General features: G+C 37.1%; 2 protein-coding genes across 2 annotated transcripts in view; one reads left to right on the top strand and one right to left on the bottom strand.

Moving 5' to 3' along the window:
- The first annotated feature begins 17 nt into the window (after positions 1-17).
- Positions 18-5,636, top strand: LOC113232204 (leucine-rich repeat-containing protein 38-like). The gene is made up of 6 exons (XM_026466848.1): positions 18-86; positions 663-850; positions 2,109-2,313; positions 3,426-3,604; positions 3,850-3,989; positions 5,504-5,636. Exons 1-6 carry the CDS (start codon positions 54-56, stop codon positions 5,629-5,631), a joined length of 873 nt encoding a protein of 290 aa, XP_026322633.1. The 5' UTR covers positions 18-53; the 3' UTR covers positions 5,632-5,636.
- Positions 5,637-5,679: 43 nt separating this feature from the next.
- The window catches only part of LOC113232203, a 34,165-nt gene continuing 18,555 nt past the window's right edge, over positions 5,680-21,289 (bottom strand). Inside the window, exons 11-19 of the mRNA XM_026466846.1 lie at positions 20,228-20,280; positions 17,927-17,996; positions 16,804-16,862; positions 15,500-15,563; positions 14,016-14,054; positions 11,607-11,639; positions 10,447-10,533; positions 7,953-8,020; positions 5,680-6,686 (exon numbers count right to left, since the gene is read on the bottom strand). Coding sequence (XP_026322631.1) covers positions 6,535-6,686; positions 7,953-8,020; positions 10,447-10,533; positions 11,607-11,639; positions 14,016-14,054; positions 15,500-15,563; positions 16,804-16,862; positions 17,927-17,996; positions 20,228-20,280 — 625 coding nt within the window. The 3' untranslated portion in view covers positions 5,680-6,534. The remainder of the gene's footprint in view (positions 6,687-7,952; positions 8,021-10,446; positions 10,534-11,606; positions 11,640-14,015; positions 14,055-15,499; positions 15,564-16,803; positions 16,863-17,926; positions 17,997-20,227; positions 20,281-21,289) is intronic.

Raw genomic sequence — 21,289 nt, 5'->3', positions numbered from 1 at the left:
TAACCAGTTTAGATCTCAGTGGAAATCCTCTGGTAGTCATAGACCAGGTTACGATGGCTGCTATTTCTGAGTTAACGGTTTTGAAGGTATGTGGTTTTTGGCACAAATATGTTCAGTCGAAGAGTCTTACTTACTTACGTAGTTATGTTATTGGATTCCTATTGAGGTAGGCAAAGACAGACAAAGTTCTAGCTATATCTGAAAGCGCAGGCCACACCGCAAACGAAGCTAACTTAGCTAAGTTCACGTAGTTGCACGCAAAGCTAAGATAAGAAAAGACGTAGTAAGTAGTGAAGGGCGGCAGAAGGGCAACATATTTTACATAGCTAGCAGGATCGTTGGGTTAGTTTAGTTAGTAGTCCTTTTCTTTATTGCCTTCCACGTTAGCTCTAGTCTCACTCGATCACGCACGGCGATCTCCTTCTGGAGCTTCACCGCTTCGCAAAAGGAGACCACTGTCTCATGGGACTCTTGATCCGCCAGCAAAGCCGCTACTATGCCTGCAGAGAGATCTCGTCCGATCCGGGCAACCAGTGTGTTCCGCTCGGAGGCCCACGTAGGGTCTAGTCTGAGACCAGTTTGATGTAATTAGTGTGGTTGTCTGGAACATTATTCTTAACGCTCTGTAATGTATATCAATAAGAAACATTTTGTTCCTATAGGAGCTCAAGGTAAGTGGCTGTAAACTACAATCTCTTCCCGAAGGGATGTTCCGCCGACACAGACGTCTAGAATATCTTGATCTCAGCGACAACAGGCTTGCTGAAGTACCAAGTGTGCTCAAGGAAGCTGTCAACTTGGTTTATTTGAACTTTGATAAGAACCCGATTGGAAACCTGAATGAGACAACGTAAGTACATTCACATTTTTAACAGACAAAAGAAGGAGGACATTCTCAATACGGCATTTTTATTGTTTTTTGTGTGTGTTACGAGATGATTCCGACATTTGTGAATTGATTTCGATGATTCACTTTTTGTTGGAAAGAAGGTGCCTCAGTAGTGGTCAAATTTTAATAATTGAATTTTTTGTATTATTTTAAGAAAATATTTCACTTCTAAGGGTTGGCACCCTTCAGTGGATAAATCCGGTTTATTGAATTTCACCCACATTCTGTTACCAGATATCAATAAAACTTGACAAATATAAGTAATTCCACGAAGTACTATTACTATTTACTATTAGGGTCCACTGAAAATCAGCGTCACAGCCTCTTCCCGGCGGTGACATTAGCTGAGTGGATCCTATTACATACGCCACAGCCGCATGACAGATGTCATGTGTGCGGGTAAGTAGATACTTAGTACAACAATAGTGTTGACTAGCTTTGTGGTCGCATAATTATTTATTGCTAAGATTTTATTTTTAATTAATTTTCTTTTTTGTTATTCTATTTTCTGTTTGTTTTAATTTAGTTTGTTTTAGTTTTAATTTAGTTCTGTTTCTTTTTTACTTTTTTTTTTACTGTTTATTATTGTGTTGTGGTGTTATGTAATAAATGGATTCTAAATGGAAACTATTGAGGTTGGTTATTTTTTTTTATAAAAAAGTCGACGGTGTATTATGATGATATGTATTATTGTGGTCACTACGACCACAATAATTTCCCAGTTCCCAAGTCTTTGGAAATCTTATTCAGCACCCAGAAATCACAGAACTCAGTTTATGTAGGTATATTACTGCTTCCGTAGCCGAACGGTTACCATGTTGATCAGTCACGCAGAGGTCCCGGGTTTGATTCTCGGGCTGGGAGAAATATTTGTATGGCTTACATTTATTTATCTCCTGAGTTTGGGTGTAGTTTATGGTTGTCTTTGTGTGTGTCCGTGGCACCCACGATACGGGGTTTTCCTTGTGCGAGGCTATGAGTTTGCGTAAAAAAATTGTTCTTTAACAACGCACACTTCAAAATCATCATCGTATTTCTTATGAATATCAAATTTTTTTCGTTCTGAATTTGAAGCATCGTAGTTTCTTTAATATCGTTTGAACTAATTTATTTATCTGTTTTATCGCCTGAAAGACTAAACTCTTTAAATTATGAGTTGAGGCTTAAAGTCCCTCTTCATCCTACCCCACCTGACTATGTATATTTCTTCCTATTTCAGCGCCATTTCTGAGCTGACAAAACTGAGAGAACTCCGCTTATGTCACCTCAACAAACTCGAGCATATAGGAGCTGGGATACTGGGAGGTTTACATAGCCTGGTCACTTTGTACGTCTGTTATAATCCTCGATTGACTGTAATCGACCCGGGGTTTTTGGTGTCTGCGGATGATCACAATGTGGAACGATATCCGAACATAAAGCAGGTAACGAACGTTTATAAGTACTTCTATCGGTCCGCAATTTACATTGCCATGAAATAGAATGAAAGCGTATTTTTTTGGCCACAGCACAGTGAAGTTTATGTAAATTATGTAACGCATTAACTAGATACAAGCCGAAAAAAACAGGGCGTCTACTCCCGTTCTACATCCGACATCCGTCTCGTCGACAATTACTGTTGAACCTTACCTATTTTTGCCGCCAAGCTGCAATGTTAGGATCATTGCATTCCGAAAAGGGCTAGCGGAGGGTATTTGTACATACAAGAAAGCGAGAGATGTGAGCGTGGAATATATCGACTCATCCGAAGAACAGAGTCCGATGTAATTATACATCGAAAAGAGGATAAATACATAATCTCATTATTCAAACTAAGGCCTATCTATAGGTGTATTCAGAAATTTTATATGTTACTTCGTTTCGGAAATATAAAAGTGAACAACGGTCATCTGATATGCACAGCAAGGAACAACGATAGAAATATACCGTGTCCTGAGAATAAGCAGTCTTGCACAAAGGTCTTTGTTCTACGGATGAGTCGATATACGAGGTACTCGACCAAGTTTGTCGTCGCCTTCGACCATCCCACCATTTTGCACCTCACCCGCGCAGCTACACACCGCTTTACAGCTTCACTACACATCCTCGCACCTTCTGGCTACCTCGCACATCTTGAACCGCAGCTATACCATGGAATAATAAGTGGAAAAACTCGGACAGCAGACGCTAAACGTACAACGGCTTTTAAGCCTTATTACATTTTCTGACCGGCTTTAGCCGATTCCGCGTTAGCAAGTATGGTGGCTCCCTTAATAAAAGGCCCGGTATTAAAGGCGTATTGGTTGAGATGTTATCGAGACATCTCAACTGGATCCCAAGTCTGTTAATTTTCTTACATACTCCGCTGGTTCAGCGACCCAAAAAGTGCCCGGAACGAGAAGATGCCACTATTTTCGGTCCTGTGTAATCTCTCACTAATCGATGGCATGTAGTTAACGCAGATCCGCCTCCACCGGTCTTCGTTAAGTTGGTCGACCCAGAGAGATCATTTTCTAGTTATTGTAATTCCTAACCTATGTTACATTTTATGTTTCAGTTGTACCTAAACAACAATAATATATCGGAGATTAATTCCAATTTTCTCGATCAATGGGATCAGTTGACGAATATGGATTTTGGGAACAACAACTACATTTGCGATTGCAACTGCCAGTGGATGGTGAATGTGCTGGTACCGTTGATGAACAGAAGTGGCATCAGTGCTGATAGCATGATGTAAGTATGTTGGGTTTTTTGTGAGGTGTTTTAGCGCATTCAAAATAATACACAAAATTTATATTATTTGGCTAGTTTCTTTTGTAATCCACACCCAGTTTCGTATCTAATCCAGACTCTACTATCTTGGTATGTAATGTAAGACACTAAAAAGTTGGAATTTGGATTGGGTCGCTTTAACTCTAAAAGTGTAAATGTTATCTTATCAATGTAAATGTTCGATGATGAAAAGTAGTTTGTTGTAGCTGCAAAAAGCCGCGCGACCTCAGAGGGATGTCCTTCGCAAAGCTGCACGAGCTCTCAAAAACCCTCGAGTGTCGTGTGAGTGAGAAGCTTGTAGAAGGTCCTGGCCCTGATGTAGCCATGATATTGGGCATCATGATTGGTAAGCGCACCATCTTATTGATTCATATTGAAAGCAGAAGTAGCAAGATTATTGTTGAGACACTGGTTTTGAAGGGCAAGGGTGCTGGTGAAACTATATGCATATAGGCTACTTTATGTTTCAGGATGACCCCTAAGGTCTTTGAGATTGCAAATTGTTAGTTAGTGTTACTTGCCATCACCGTCACTTGATAATCGTAAAAAAACCGGTACTGGATGCCATAAAGTCCATCAAGCAGAGTGGAGTGTAGCTGTGTTTCTATCATCAAAATCGCAAAGCAGCAAGGTTGCACTTCAGATTAAAGCGTAGGAAGATCTACAGAAGCAGGAGATTTAAGATAGTCCAGTATAAGCGACGCAATTTTTCAACGCGATATTTCTTCAGTAACCCCAAATCTATAGACAAATTGTCGATGGAAAAGACCTGATGGAAAGTGGTACTATCTACAAAAATTTTACATACTTCTTCTTATCGTGTTGATATTTCTTTTATTTCAAGCCTATATTGACCCTGAATAGTACGTTACTACCTTGACTGCGCTGTCCGTGGCCGCGTAGAGATATTCCCTCGTACAGGTATTAGAACACAAGGGGCACAACAGTAAGTGCAGCATGGACTGTGTTGGGGCACCGCAGTCACATTGGGTTTGACTAGTATCCCTGAAACCCCATTTACACAATGTGTCTCTGCAGCGTCCTATCTATTTAACATATTAGTTCAGCTGTACCAAGCTCAAATCCGGCCGTGTATGGAGTACAGTTGCTACATATGGGATTTAGTTGGCAAGCGTGTCAAGAGGTTTACAGGTGACTCACGATTTAGTAGAAGGGAAACTACAGAGCCTTAAACAGCGTCGTAAAGTTGCCTGCTTATCGCTATTCTACAGAATATATTACAGAGATTGTGCGAGGGAATGGCACGATTTAATTCCGCCTTCCCCTTTCCATAGTCCGGGGAATACACGCAGGCTGGCGTTTCACCCCTATATTGTGATATTCTTAGGATTTCTTCGCTTCCACATTTATATGACGAACGGCTATGGAGTGGAATGCTGCAGACTTGTTTCCTAAATGCAATAACCAGGGTTACGACAGTAAATAGGCATTATTTAGGTGCATATACTCTATCATCGTTTAGAAAGTACTCCCAATTTCCTTACGATCCTTAAATCTTTGCTACAAGGCGAAGAAAATGAGCTGTATGCCCTTACTACGCACTAGCCATTCTACACTGGTTTGTCTCACAGATGTTTCTGCTTTCTGGAAATTACCTTCATAAGTTAAATACCTTCTTAACAATGTTTCCCTTCCCGAAAAATTCTTGCAAACAAAAGGTCTCTCTATGGTTACTCATACAGTATTATAATTCCACTGAGGAATTTATTATACCTCTCTTGTAAACTGCGCGTGAAAAACATCACGCACTAGGTTACACAATGATAACACTCTCATATCATTGTCACACACCATTTATACGAGGACTTTTAATTATAAAATCAAAAATTTTATTTCTAGGTATTTTGGCTACGTTTCCGCTAGTCTTCGTGACTGTTCTGCTGTGGCGGCGAGGGTTCTTTGCGAGATGTCGTGGACAGCGGCTACCGAATAAATATTACGACGAAGAGGAGAATGACGCTTTTTGATTAATTTCAATAAAATATATTTCTAAGCTCGACTTCATTTTTTATTTTAACATATTGTTGGAAGGTCGTTATCGTATTGTACAGAAAAAATAAAGCGTTCGTATTATGTCGTAACGTTCTATTTACAGTTGGACGACAGTCGTTCTAGTTTTTCTCATTGTCACGACAGTCTGTCGTGGTAACGTCAAAAAACTCATGAACGACAGTTAATCGTGTTGTGTTATATGTGAACAATTTTATTGAAATATTTGGCTTGTACCAAGACACACTAAACTGTACGACTATCTGTCGTCACGACATAATGGACACGCGCCCTATCTCCGAATTGGTTGTATACAGGATAATTTTTATAATACTAACAAACTTGCAGGACTGTATCACTAACATCTTAAACAACAACTTTTGTTCCATGACTTTAATAGTTCATGAGGTTTTATTTTCATACAAAATTGAATAGATTGAATAGATTTCAATAGATCGCTCTAAACGGTAATAACACCATGCAGGACGCACGTGGAAGTCGTCGCGGAGGACGCTAGCACGTTTGAACTTAAGGTTCATTCACATTAGACCGTGCTGGGCGCGAGCCGTGTCCGAGATCCGAGTCACGTATGTACATACGCACGGTCTTAAATTAGAAAGAGTCACAGAGTGTTGACATTACGAGCCGAGGCGGGTCGATCCGCATCCGAGGCTCGGGCGTCACTCGTCCATGTCACTTCATATAAAACGTAAGCAGCATTTCCAATCCGAGCCTTGTACGTAACTCGGCTCGCGCCCGGCATGGTCAAATGTGAGTAGTCCTTTATTCTGCCAAATATAGATCTAAAAAAGGACAAAAAAACTTAGTCATGCGAGGTTGTTTGTATTTTAAAAATTACTCTGTATATGCACAAAATGTCTCTAAGAATTGCTACTCAGTTTCTTAGAAGTAATAGTAGTTGTGGTTTTTGGAGTTTTGTCAGTGAACGTGGTGTCGTGAGAGGCAATTGCAAATCTTTCCTCGGCGATTGTGCTGTTGCCACATGCTTTGGTTGACGTTATTGCAGGTGCCGCTGGAATAAAAGAGACATTTATAAGACTGTTGAACGTTCAAGATGTTTCCTTAAGTGGAGTAGAGCAAGACATCTGGTTAGACGTGGTGATGGCCGTTGGAGCAAAGCTTTGACGGAATGGTGGCCAAGGACAGTCCGAAGAAATCCGGGTCGTTCAATGTCACGCTGTGTTGATGACGTAGTAAAAGTTGCGGGTAAAACCAGGACAAGAGATGCACAGGACCGAAAAATTTTGCAGGAGCGAAAGGTGGCCTCTGCTCAGCTCGGTTAATTGGTATACAATCCGGATATTAGCTTGGTGCAGCAAGCGAATAGCTAGCTTACAGGTGAAGACTGAAAGTCAGCAATGCTGTCTTGAACCCTTTTGCCCACATCACTCAATTGTATTTTCTATTAGTCCTTAAGTGTTGCGGTTCCTATGTTTTGTGGAGAAATAAATCTCTTCTTATTTTATTCTATTTATTTTAAATCCAGTCAGGAAAAGTCGTTAGTTCGCGTCAGAGGTTTAGGCAGGACGAACCTTGTCGTGTCAAAAGAAAGTCGGTCTAATTTCTAATTCCTGTCAATCTAGTTAGTCTGTCTTTGTAGTCTGCCCCGCTGGTCATTCGTGGAGGTTGGATGCGACACCAGCACTGGGTAATACAGGGCTGGAAATGATGTAAGACTGGTATCCTACAAAAGGGACATTAATTATTCTTAGAATTATTGTTTAACCTCATACGCAAAAGGCGGGGAGTTATAAGTTTCAAACCTTTGTCTGTATCTGTGTGTCTGTCTGCCTTTCTGTGGCGTCACATTATGTACAATATGAAGACAATAAATATATTGAGTATTGAGATCATTGACTTACAATTATATGGACGTCGGGTCCGCGATAAAAAGTGTCCGAACTTATAGGGCGTTAAAATCGTATACAGAGCGTCATTCACGCTTTAGTCTTCGTTTGTTCGACTGACAGCGAAGCAAGCAAAATTAGACAGTACTGCGATGACATTACAATTTAAATTCAACGTTTTAGCTTTTTCATATTCCTTTACGTGTCACTACGTTTAAATAGGTTGACTTGGGACATTTTTTTCGTGGTTTTTGTATTAGACCTGTCGTCCATTTATTTGTAAGTCAATGATTGAGATGCATAAATCACATGCAAATGTGAATTTTAATCATCAAATAGACAATTACAATTTCTTTTACAGCAATAATAGCATTTTTGCTCCGACGTACTCTATCAATTGTTAATACACGTACCGGTTAAAATATACTTACTAATAAGTAGATTTCTGAGAAATGGAGGGGCCAGTATGTTATATACTTTCGTACGAAATAATGCTAATCTGAAACATAAAGTACACAGGCATTTTAGAGACGTATAGCAAGCACATGTAATAGAAATTTGTAAGAAAAGTCTCTATAAGAAAGGAAATTTTACCATGGATTTTACATTTAAATTTTGAAATAATGTTATTATTAAAAAAAGTGTATTCCTACCGTTATCTTAAAAGCTAATCATCCTACTCGTTATTTCAAATAACCTTTTCTACGATGATTATTACATAAAAAACTTCATTTGAACTTTCCATAAAAAAAAAACTAAATTTTTTAGTTCATAGTATCCATCGAAAGCAGAAGAGATATATTATAAGAACCTTTTATTTCCACTAAGCGGACTGTAAGGGTCAACTCACACTGACGCAGATTCGAATCGTCGCGTCGCGTGTTAGTGTTATTAGTGCGCCCGGATCACAGTGTGGTCGGCGTCTGACGCCTCACTGCGCCCAAGTAACGTACGGCAAAAAAAAGGCCGCTCGTCCGCAGCAAAGCGTCGATGCGTCTCCATATTTGCACAACACAAATTTGTACCTTAATAATGGGAAAATAGACATGAATATGCTATAGGCGAAAAACATGACGCGTCGCGACGCTTCGACTCTGCTGCAGTGTGAGTTGAGCCTAAATGCCAAAATAACGATTTCCACACACACACAAATTGTGGCACGCACGCACGAGTACACGGAAGAAAAAAAAATGAAGTGCCTTAGTGTGAGACCAGACGAGTGTAATTTTGTGAGTTGTGAGTTGCGTTTTTTTTGCGCTCGATCGGTTGGAGCGCCAGACGGACGTATTACATTCAGTTGCTTTTAGGCGTTTATACGGGTTGTTTGTGTCGTAATAGTGTAATAGATCCATGAAAAATAAAAGTTCGAAAAAGAAACTGGGTACATCCACTTAATATGAAATGATTAAAGTGTGGGCATTTTCATATATTAATACAAGTTTATGTGAACATCCAGATCAATTGTTAAGTACTACCACATGCCAATAAATGTTTTTCAAGAATGATTAAACCTAGTAAAACCTTTTTTGCTAAGTCAGATACAGATATGAGACAAGCCATCAGTCCAGAGGAAAGACTAAATAATAACTTACAAGTAAGTTATTCAATTATTTATATTTAATATCGAATATTTTCGCAAGAAACGTCTATATTCACACACATCTTATACCAAAGTGACCCCTTCCCTCACCCTTACCTCCACCCGCGCCAGCCCGACACACGATGCGACCGAAAGTCAGTCGTCATTACTCCCGTGAGTCGGCAGATAACTCATTTTTCGTCGTCGTGTGAAACTACCCGTACTTTTATATGAAACCGAATGCGGCGCAACTCAAAAAACGCAACTCACAACTCACAAAATTACGCTCGTCTGGCTTCACACTTAGGCCTCGATTATTTTCAAAACCGATGTCGCCAAAACTCAACCATCCTTAATTTGAAACATTACCAAATCTTGATATTGATTGGTCGTGGTTTTAAATTTACAAAGAAATAACAAATTCTCGATTGTCAATATAATTTAAATTTTCCCCTGTTAGCACATCGTTGAATCCCGTTAACTATTATTACAAGTTACGTTTTGATACTATATTGAAATTTCAATCAATATGCTGCTATCTAGCGGTTCATTGCTGAACGACGACGAATTGGAGTTATTTATTTAGTTATCCAAACAAGAAGCGACCATATTGCCGGGACATAAGCTTTACTTCCCTTGTAGCAAAAAAAATATTTCGACAAACATAAAAAAGACTTCCCGATGATATGAAATAGCACCACGGGTAATATTATTGGTGCTGCTATCATTTTTGCACTCCAAAACAGCACAATCTGGCACTTTTCTAGGATTTTAGAGAATTTGCACGAAAGTACGACACAACCATACCAAACACAGCAAAAATGGCGGACTGCGCTCAGATAGGTCTTTTAGACCTATACTTGGCACGCGCCAGACGCTAACTAACCACTTCTACTGCATTTATTGTTCTGTGCACGAACAGAAGCTCTCACGCATGCATAAACACACGAACGCACGAACGTATATGTACGTTATATAAAAATCTCATATCCTCACTGTTGTGGTGGATAATAAACTTCAGATCATTGACTTACAATTATATGGACGTCGGGTCCGCGCTAAAAAGTGTCCGCACTTGTAAGGCGCTAAAATCGTATACAGAGCGCCAAACTCCGCTTTAGTCTTCATTTGTTCTACTGACAGCGCGATACTGCGATGACATTACAATTTAAATTTCGAATAGGTTGACTTGGGACATTTTTTTCGTGGTTTTTGTATTAGACCCGTCGTCCATTTATTTGTAAGTCAATGCTTCAGATGTAACTAAAATGTTCTTAAAATGACCAAATTCAGAATCTGTTAATTAAACAAAAAGGATATATAAATGAATAAAATCTTGTACTCACTGACTTTTAGTAGGCCCGGCGTGACGCATTACAGCAGATCTCAAGCACCGATAGCTGTGTGAACGTCTGTAATGCTTGCACCTGTAACTGAAAAACAACATTTCCAAGCCTGGTTATTGAGTATTCTTAGGCTGGAGAGTCAATCGTCGAATACGACTCGGTTGGGCAGCTTTCGGGGAGCTCCGAAGCGTCTTCTGGTCCGCAATACCGCAGTTCTTGAAGACAAAAGTCTTCGAGCAGTGCGTGTCGCCTGCGATGACCTAGGGACCGTGGTCACTTACTATGGGCCTCATAAAAAATCTCAAAGACACTCATGAGCCATGGAGCGAGCAATACATGTTAATTTATTTCTCACAAATTATTTATTACTTACTGCACACGATATTAATTACATTTTCATATAACATATGTATATATCTATTAATGAAGTAATTAAATTAGTTCACACTTATCCATGTATTCGTATTATATATTTAGTGTAAATATTTTAGTATATATCAAGTTTCACGCACATTGTTATGTATGTATTTGTTTTGTTTGCGGTCGAGTCCGTGCTTCACTCGTATCGGGGTTGCTAAAAACCAGCGCTGCAGGCTGAAAATCAGTCTGTAGCTAATAGCTGATCATATCCCGTTTGCGTGTGCCGCGACACGCATTTATCATCATTTTACATTTTTTTTTATCATTGTAATTGTTTTAACTTTTGCTGTAAAGTTTATAATATTGTATTTCAATTTTAAGATCATGTGTGTTTGTCCCGGCGCTTACGCAAAAAACTATTCCAACTAATATTAGTTCTATATTATATATATAATCTAAAAAATATTCTAAACACAAATTACAACCAAACTCACGAGAGAAATAAATGCAGACCATTTCTTACGGCCCGGGAATCGAAGTCTCAGGTTCGGAGGAAGTTAATTACGGCAGGAAATTATGGGCTCATGGCACTTGTCAACTTATGTCTTAGGGTGACGGGCGCACTAGCAGTACCCTCCGATTTTTGCGGTTTAAAGCTGTGAGTGGCACTGTTATGAACAGGCGTGTCGCTTACCACCAGGCCCATGTTTCCTTCGTTACTTGGTATTATAAAAAAAAAATTTAGTATTTCCTAAAATTTTAAATAAAAAATAAAAATTTATATGAAACTATGTACTTACAAGTGGCATCTATGGTGTTTCAAAGATGACGAACTAAAAATAATAGATACGTATTAGTTACTGGAATAAAAACAGGTTATCTCTGACTAAATGGTGTGGTGATATTCAGTCACCGATACGGAGTAACATGATGAGGATGGAATAAGGCCGTATGCAGTAAGTACCTACCTCTACTAACTAAAATCATGAGGTTCCGCGGCAATGACTCGACAGAAAGTGAATTCGAAATTCGACTTAAATATGTGAGTTTTCCGTCATTTTAGTTAATACGAGCCCTATAGCTCGACCTGCGGCGCGTGGTCAGTTTCGGATTATGGGGTGTGGTTATGCTCTTCGTTGGCACAGTGATTAAGTACTATGGGCGCTTGATGAGGAGGTTCCAGAGTCGCTCCCTGATTTGAACCAAAAAATATTTTTTAATTGGTTCTGATCAGGGTATTCTGGGTATTGCCCTCAGAATTATCGTTACTGTGGAATCAGAAATTTGGAATGATTGTCTGGCATTTTTTCCTTAAACTTCTCTTTTTGGCATAGCTTCCAAGAAAAAAGAATCTAACAAAGAGACGGTCGAGATACAACAACGCTATAAATATCTTATTTCCACTACATCGGGAAGTATGCCTTACATTTTGAACAATTGTGAAATCTTGTACCGTAATAGTCTCCGTATACTACCTACTTAAGGTGGCGTGCGGACGCTTCGGGCTTCGCCCTCCGCTACACCTCGGCCTACGGCCGAGCAAAAAGTAACTTTTGACTGCAAATTATTATTAAACACCCATAGAGATCCCCACATGCCGATTTTCTGCTGAATTAGAGCAAATTTCCATCTGCCGCCAAAAAGTTTGTATGGCAGCCATATTAAAAAATGGCGAAAAATAAATTTTGACTACAAATTATTATTAAACACCCATAGACTCCCACACATGCCGATTTTCAATAGAATTAGAGCAAATTTTCATCTGCCGCCAAAAACGCTTCTATGGCAGCCATATTTAAAAATGGTGAAAAACCAATTTTGATCACAAATTATTATCAAACACTCCTAGAGACCCCCATATGCCAATTTTCAAAGGGATCTGAGCAATTTTTTTTCTGCCGCCAACGAACGCTTCTGTGACGGTCATATTTGAAAATAGCGAAAAACTAATTTTGAGCACAAATTATTATTTCTAGTAGCCTTCACATGCCAATTTTCAGTCGAATCAGACAAATCTCTTTCGGCTCTTACTTTTAACGAAAATAACACTTATATGGCAGCCATATTAAAAAATGGCGAAAAGCAATTTTTGATCCCAAATTGTGATTAAGGACTCCTAAAGACCTTCGCATGCCAATTTTCAGCCGGATCGTAGCAAGTTTTTGTGCGGCATCCATTTTGAAATCGCCATCTTGAATTTTTTTAACCCTGGCAGTTGACCAGTGTTACCCTCTATGACATTCCTTCGAGCACCTCCTACCTATCTCTAATAGTCTCCGTGATAGGAGGCTTTGAAATTTGTATAGCGGCCATCTTGTTTATTTGAATTTCGATAATTTTTTACTCTCGCGGAAATTGACCAGGGTGTACTTCATAAAAATGCACAAATATTCACTCCATATATTATAGCTTTTGCATTTCATATTTTCCATATTCAGGTTATCTCATATTTGATTCTTTGCTTTGGAGCCTATCCGCGTACAACGGTACAAATATTTTTTTTCCACCTTAACGGGAAGTATGCGTTCTATTTTTATTAGTTAGTAAGAACTTGTAGTTTTATATATATAATAATATCAGAGTCTCGCGGTGGTTTTCTATTTAAAAGTACTTCTATCATGAACTTCGAATCGTCTAAATCAGAAAGCAATAAAATTTTGTAGTTTTATCATTAATATTTGAACAAAACTCGATTTAAAACAAATATTAAGTTGTAAATAATTTTTGCACGCCATTTTGGGCGTTAATGGGTTTTAACTCGATTTAAACCTTAAGATAATAAAGCGCCGAGTTAAAATCCGGGCGCTTGTTCAACTCTAGATGCGCGCCATTTTGTCACAGAAGAAAATAAATAAAATCTTAATGTGCACTAAAGCAGAAATATGGAAATGAAATCATTCATAAATTAATTCCGTTCATTCATTTACAAGGAATACAAACACTAATTTATCGCACCAATGCAAGTACTGAAGCTAATAACCTGAAATTTGTAAAGGAAAAATAATTGGAAATTTAGGTCGCTTTAATTTAAATTTAAAGTTTAATCGCTGTGGACAGATAAACCCTTAGTGGTTTTTGAGCTACAGCTGCTTGTAATATGTTTAAGTTTTTGTAAAAGTATTAAATAAATTAAAAAAAAAAAGGTATCCTAAACAGAAGTTGAAATGAGGCGTTAAAATTTGTACATATAAAATATAAATCAAACTTACTTTCTTGGGTGACAAGATCTGGCATTTGTCATCGTCAGCCTGTAAACAAAGAAATATGTCAATTTTGTTTTTCTTACTAATGATCGAGTCAAGCAATCACTTTAAATAACTTTTTCACCTCACCAGCTCGGAAAGGCTTGGAAAAAGGTTTTTGAAATTCGAAGTAACTATTTCTTTCGTTGAAAAAAAAAGATACACGATAAAGAACTAAACGATTTGTTGTACATTATTTATTTATGTAATATAAATCTGTTGGCATTTTTACTTTAAATTATTTTAATTCTTCGAATAACTAAAATAATTTTGATAATCACACTAAATTAAAGTACAAGCAAGAATGAAAATTAATAAGGTGTAAATTCAGAACGCATCCGAAGATAAACTGTTTTGTTTTGATTAAAAAACTGAATTCGCTCTGGACCTTTTGGAGGGAAAAGTGTCGTTTTTATTTTGACTTTCAATTATTTTGTGAAATCTAGTTTAAAGTGGAATAGGATAGTGCTATTGTGCCGTAATCGAAGATTAAAACGCGAAATTATACGAATCTCGAACTAAAATACCCGTATCGGCCCGTTCTAAGGAATCCCGAGTCAATCCAAGCACGCCGCCTCAAATTGCCTATCCTCTTTGTGGCGTCCATATTTACAGAAACATAATTCAACTTCATGTACCAAAAAAGAATAATATACTAAGACTTGGCTGTATGGTGTAAAACCTTTGCCTTTTCCTTTATGGAAAGAAGAAAAAAAATAATTAAAAAACTGATGTCATATAGTTTAACTGTTTTTCTTTCATCTTCCATTTTCCTCGCTATAGTGAGTGAAAAGTTGTGTGTTTCGCTCGGCAGCAAAGTTAGTTAGTTTGCGTCTCGTGCCTTGAAACCCTCGGGAATAATCTTAATCTTAGCTTCCTTCGCTTGTTCAGGTTTCAACGCGTCAAACAACGGCTATGCAGCCTTGCATAACAAATAACTATTCAACCTTTGGATGGTGTATACCCTAATATATAATTCGAGATCAAAAATGTGAACAAACAACTATCACCATTGACTTACAAACAAATGGACGACGGGTCTAATACAAAAACCACGAAAAAAATGTCCCAAGTCAACCTATTTAAACGTAGTGATATGTAAAGGAATATGAAAAAGCTAAAACGTTGAATTTAAATTGTAATGTCATCGCAGTACTGTTTAATTTTGCTTGCTTTGCTGTCAGTCGAACAAACGAAGACTAAAGCGTGAATGACGCTCTGTATACGATTTTAACGCCCTATAAGTTCGGACACTTTTTAGCACGGACCCGACGTCCATATAATTGTAAGTCAATGACTATCACCATCAAAATGATATCTCATAGATCGTGAACATATTTCTTTTAAGTTTCTTTTTTCTTTCAGGCACTTTTGAACGAAAGTTAAATTTTATTCGTCTTTTGATGAATTGACGTAATTGTATAAACTGTAACTAAATAAATTATAATTACCAGCCAAGCTTGTATGGTATTTTTCGTCGATTTATTGTTGAATAAAGCCTTTTTACAGCACGATCTAAAAGAAAAATATTTTATTTTAACATCTCTAGCTAAAACAATTGCAGTTTGACAATATAAAGTGTTTGTTTTGTTGTAGTCGTTTTGTTCAAAATTATGTTCCGACAATATCCGACAGAGAACACAGACTGAAAAACAGCATTATACTGAGCCTTCGTCCTTTTCATAATTTAGCTCATAATTGATTACTCCATAATATCGTGTAATATTCTATCTATATGGGTGGGTGTGTTTGATGAATAAAGTCCTATTTCATTTAATAAAAAAAGCTACTTGCATTTCAACAGGGTATAAGATTTGACAGAGCAGCAAGGAATATCGTAATACTATTGGATGGTCTAAAGTTTTGGTCACCTTCAAAATGAAATAAAATCTTTTTAATATAAGATAGTTTAGAATAGCAACCCTTTTCAAATAAAATCTTAAAGCTTCTTGAAATCATTAATTCGTTGGCTTTGAATTCTAAAGGCGGTCTCCCACAGTGTGGTTTTGCAGATTTCCCCGCAAGGCTGATGCTTTTTCATAATAATAATTAACCGATTACAGCATCACAACCCATCCCCATGCATAGTTTCCTCATTTTTTCGCTACAATAATAATAATAAATATAGCGTGGTCAGCGGAGGGGGTGCGTAGAAAATTGAGACGCAGACTTCGTGGACAAGGCATATATTATACAAAAAGGCAAAAACAAATAGGTAGTTCATGCGGATAAGGACCCAACAGTCTCACTGATGTGAAAGCACAAAGTTCAGTGCTGATGCTAAGATAGCAGTAAGTAAGTACCGAAAGTCTCAATAAGTTGAAAGCCTTTTAGAGCCATACAAATGCTATGGCAATAGAATGCATTAACTAGTTAATTTCATTCGATCATTGTATTTCATTGGCAATACTTCAGTGGCGCGATTGAACCAATGGCGTGTTGTGATTGTTACATAAATCTTTATTCTTTCTCTAACAAAGTGTCTCTAATAATATAAAACATTGGTGTTACAATCTTTAAGTTCGTGTGTGTGAGATATTGTGTGTACTAGAAGGCGTATAACAAACTGCATTGATTCATGCTACGAATGTGTCTACGCTGCTACGGATGAGTCTCTTACCATGTTGCGTCGGAGTGCGGTAGTGTGGTGATCGATAAAATCACAGGCAGTGAGAGGTCGCGTTAACGTGGATACAGTTACAGGTCATGTTATTTTTAAATACAAATTAATTTAATCTCATTTAAAAGGACTTACGGGGTACGTTGCGCTTTGCTTCCTCGCCAAACAATATTTTTATTTTTTGGAATAAAGTACTGGAAGAAAAGAGTGTTCTTTAATAAGAATACAACAAGAACAACGGATTTGAATTGTTTAAAAAACTATATTTAATCAATATTAAGTTTATATGGTGGACGAACTCTTTCACACGGATCTCTATTCCTGGCTACTTTCTCGCTCTGACTAATATCGTTAATATTAAATTTGCGGTTTAAAGCTCTGAGTGGCACTGCAGCAGCAATGGACAGGTGTGTAGCTAGACACTACGCGCGCGACGCGCGACACGCGAGTTTTGTTCCCTTTACGTTATTTATTTTGCTTACAATTTTATGTTATTTATATTTATTATTAGTTTCTAATTTCTAAAGGTCATGGCCCACCGATCTACGAAAACAATACCCACGGCGTACGGAAATGGTATATGGTTGGATTTACAGAGAAATGTGTACTTTATAATTGTCGCATTACTGAGGGTACTGGGAATTTTTTATGTTAGTGCAAAACTATTCGAGTATTTTGTAATCACTGTTTATCACACAGTTAACAATTTTGAGCGTGAAATACGTGCACTCCATAGTGGGAAAAACACAATAGAAACTGTGTAAACGCACAGAAGCAACGACGAATGACGAAGGATTGCGGAGGATGAGGTAACAAGTGCATGAATGCAACCAGCCCCAACAATAATGGTCATGGCATATAATTGACAGTGCAAGGTTTGCGCGTGAGTGTAACGATATTTATTTTGACAGATGTCTGAACTACAAATACCTAACCAGGGTTTTCATAGAGTTAAAAATATGTTTAACATCAAATTTTGATTGCCCTGTTACATGTCAACGCCATGGATTTTCAATATTTTTTTACATAAAATAAAAGGTGTTTTATAACTGCATAATTTAAAAATAATGTGGTGTTTGTACGCAAACATCCATTAACCGAGTCTGATTGTGGGCAACGTCCTTTAACTTATTTATTTCTAATTTTTAATTGTACTTTTGTAATTGTATATGGATTTGTTGTGTCCGAAATAAATGATTTGGTTTCATATTCCCTTGTCCTTCTCCGTTATAATGGATAACGAATGAGCTTAACTTACTTATAGCTGTCTTCATTCGTACTCATCAGGACACTAATGAGAGAACTTTTAGCTATGATCTGATTCTTGACTGAAATAAAATAAAGAAATTAAAATTTTTATAAAGCAAACATGTCATGGGATTATATCTTAAACTCTAAAATTATATATCGTGCTCTTGGTATGATAAAGCATAGTGTGATACGCGAATACACTAACAATACAATACAATACAATCAATTTGAATGGGATCACTGCTTCGTTTCACAAATGTAATCGCGTAAAATACACACAAAAAATACAGGCGAATTGAGAACCTCCTCGTTCTTTTTGAAGTCGGTTGACACGATTTTTAGTAGTGTTCTGCTAAATGCGCCGGTGTGTGTAGTAGTTTGTTTAAGGACATGGTGTCAATGACGTTAGCAAAATATTTTTATAGTTTGTTCCATTCCATTTTAAACAAAACTGTTTGGTTAAAATTCTATAGCAGTCACACATTAAATCGAATAAGTAACACTTTTCGACTTGATATCTCATCACTTTTTTCAACAATTTTCATTTGAATAGCATCGTAAAATCGTGTTTGAAAAATGGGTACCCAAAAGTGAGGTTATATTTCAACTATACAGACCTGTCTATGGTTGCACAGTGCTGTACGAAAAAAAAATCAGTTCATTCAATTAAAATTTTGTAAATGATTAGTAAATCAAAATTTTAATCGCACTCGAACGGGTATCTAAGTATAAGGATTTGAAGGAGGATGTAAAATTAAGATTACGGAAATTTTAAATATGCTTTTATAGGATATATAAGGAAAACAGCTATGATTATTATAATTATTAATACAAAGATCGAACAGTCAGAAAAAAATCCTACGATCCGGCCGGAGTCGAACCGACGACTTCTAGCATACCGTACCAGACGCTATGCCAACTAAGCCACGGAACGAACCAGCGGACCTCACGAATTTTTCTATGTGCGTCGTATCTTTGTAAATGCAACGGTTTTTCAACGACTTTTTTGCCATAGCGCCATCTATGAGAAACCTATGATATTTCGTCACTATTCATTATATTGAAATATTTATTATATTGAAATTCAATTGTTTTTATGTGAAATTACTCCATAATGCAATACAATAAAATTACTACGAATGAGAGTAAGAATAAGAACATATTTATCGCATAACTATAGGTAATTACATAAGTTCTTAAAATATTACATTGGTTTGTGCTCTATGGTCTAGTTAAGGTTTATAATATTATTTAAATGTCACAAAATAAAATTAAATTACATACACAATATGAGAAAAAGAAAACAATTATGAATAAACATGTCACATCCCTAGGCACCAAATTTGTTATTGTCGTCAAAAAACTCTTCTACACTAGGATAAAGTTTAGTACAAAGTCAAAGTCAAAGTCAAAGATTATTTATTCCATAGGTAAAATAAATTTACACTTGAAAACGTCCCATTTAAGCTACTGCTCGTTCACTACGCTGACCTCCCTGAGAAGAACGAGCAAGAAACTCTAGGGATTGCTCTTTTCAAATAAACTTAAATGCTATGGAATACACTTTGAATCAAATTTGTGTGGATTCTGGAGCCATGTCGTCTTTCCATACATCTTTATCTAACACGTAGTCTTCAACTTTGCAATATGATTTTTCGATCAAAATATTTTTAATGTAGTTTTTAAACTTAGGAAATGATAAACTTAATATATGCTCCGGAATCTTATTGTAAAAACGTATACAGTTCCCCATAAAAGAGTTGTTTACCTTGGTTAAACGAAATCGTGGTACCATGAGTTTGGACTTAGCTCTAAGGTTAACTTACTTATACGGAATGCTGTTGTACATTAAACCGACATTACATAAAAGCTTTTGTGGTAAAATACTGAGGTATGATTGCCCGAGTTAACCATTGTATGCCTTAAATTTCTACGGTTCCTTTTTTTAGTAATTTTTTTTTCGCGAGCGAATTTAAAATATGACTAAAGTTTCTGGACAAATAGACCAACAAATAGAGTAAGGTAGGATGTTGCACATGTCGAAAAATGGCTTACACGAATCCATTTGAGACCCACCGCGAATGATTCGTACTCAGCGTTTTTGTATCTTAAATTCCTGCATAAAATCTACTGAGTACGCTATGACTTAATCAAACAAATCTATTCATTCAGTTAATTAATCGGTTTGTAGTTGGCATTACAATTGGCCATCACTAAATGCATGGTCGGGTCATTACTTCTTGTTTAAAATGGATTGAAACGAAGTATACATTATCACCAGATTCCATAAAATGGTAGATCAACTTACAGTATGCAAGAGGGATCCTCAGTATATTTCTCAAAAGTTCTCCCAATGTGTTTCTGAAACAGAATGACTTCAGTTAAAATTTCAGTTTCAAGGACAAGTGACAATTCGACTGCATGTAATTGTATTAGCAATATGGCTTTATGTTATACAAGGTGTCACACGGTTATGGAAAATACCTTAAATACCGTAGATAGACAATTTTACTGAAAGAAGACTTTATTTTGATTTAAAAAACAATTCGAACTGCATTCAAAAATATTTATCACCTGTCTGAGCCGGGAATCGAACCCGCCAAATGTGAAAAAAAATCTGTAATTTTACTACACTTATCGAAAGCCTCAATTATAAGGATTGTTTTCTTCTATATAACATAGAGTCTTAAATAAAAGGAAGCCATGACATTTAATTTGAAATTTTGTTCAGGACAATGAATAGCTTTTTCTTTGGCGTTGCCGCGCTGACAACAACTGACATTATCATTTCTGTCACTGGGTTATCGTAATAACAAAAATAAATACCAATTGGCCACCTTGACTTGGATTTCATAGAGGTTGCAGAGCCTTGATCACCGCCGTAAAGTTGTATGGTTATCGGTATACTACAGGTTATATCACGAAGAATGAGCGATGGAAATTGCTCTATTTAATTTCACCCTCCCCTTTTCATAACCGGGGGTCTAGACGTAGGTAGGTTAGGATTTCACCCTTATGTTGTTGATATTCGAAGGGTTCACACGAAGCGTTACGCTTTCATATTTATATGGCGAACGGCTATAGAATGTGTCAGGATTCTTATATTTTTATATTGGTTTAGAAATAATTTCGATACATAAAATGGTTTTCAATCCCTGCTCAAAAATAAGGGTGAGGCGGATGGAGTGATTTTTCTGTCCGGGGAACACATGTGTTAGACTAGACTTTAACTTGAAATGTGACTAAGGAACAATAATTAATCTTAATAAGACATTTATTCAATAAGCACATTTACAATAAAAATGTTAACAGTTTCGGAAATGTGGAATCTAGTGCTAATGGAAAGGAGGAAGCCTCAGCACTACATGCT

Source organism: Hyposmocoma kahamanoa, unplaced genomic scaffold, assembly GCF_003589595.1.
Source record: "Hyposmocoma kahamanoa isolate Upper Pololo Valley unplaced genomic scaffold, ASM358959v1 67, whole genome shotgun sequence".
NCBI lineage: Eukaryota > Metazoa > Arthropoda > Insecta > Lepidoptera > Cosmopterigidae > Hyposmocoma > Hyposmocoma kahamanoa.
Note: the sequence above shows the minus strand (reverse complement) of the source record. Positions and strands in the feature narration are given on the sequence as shown.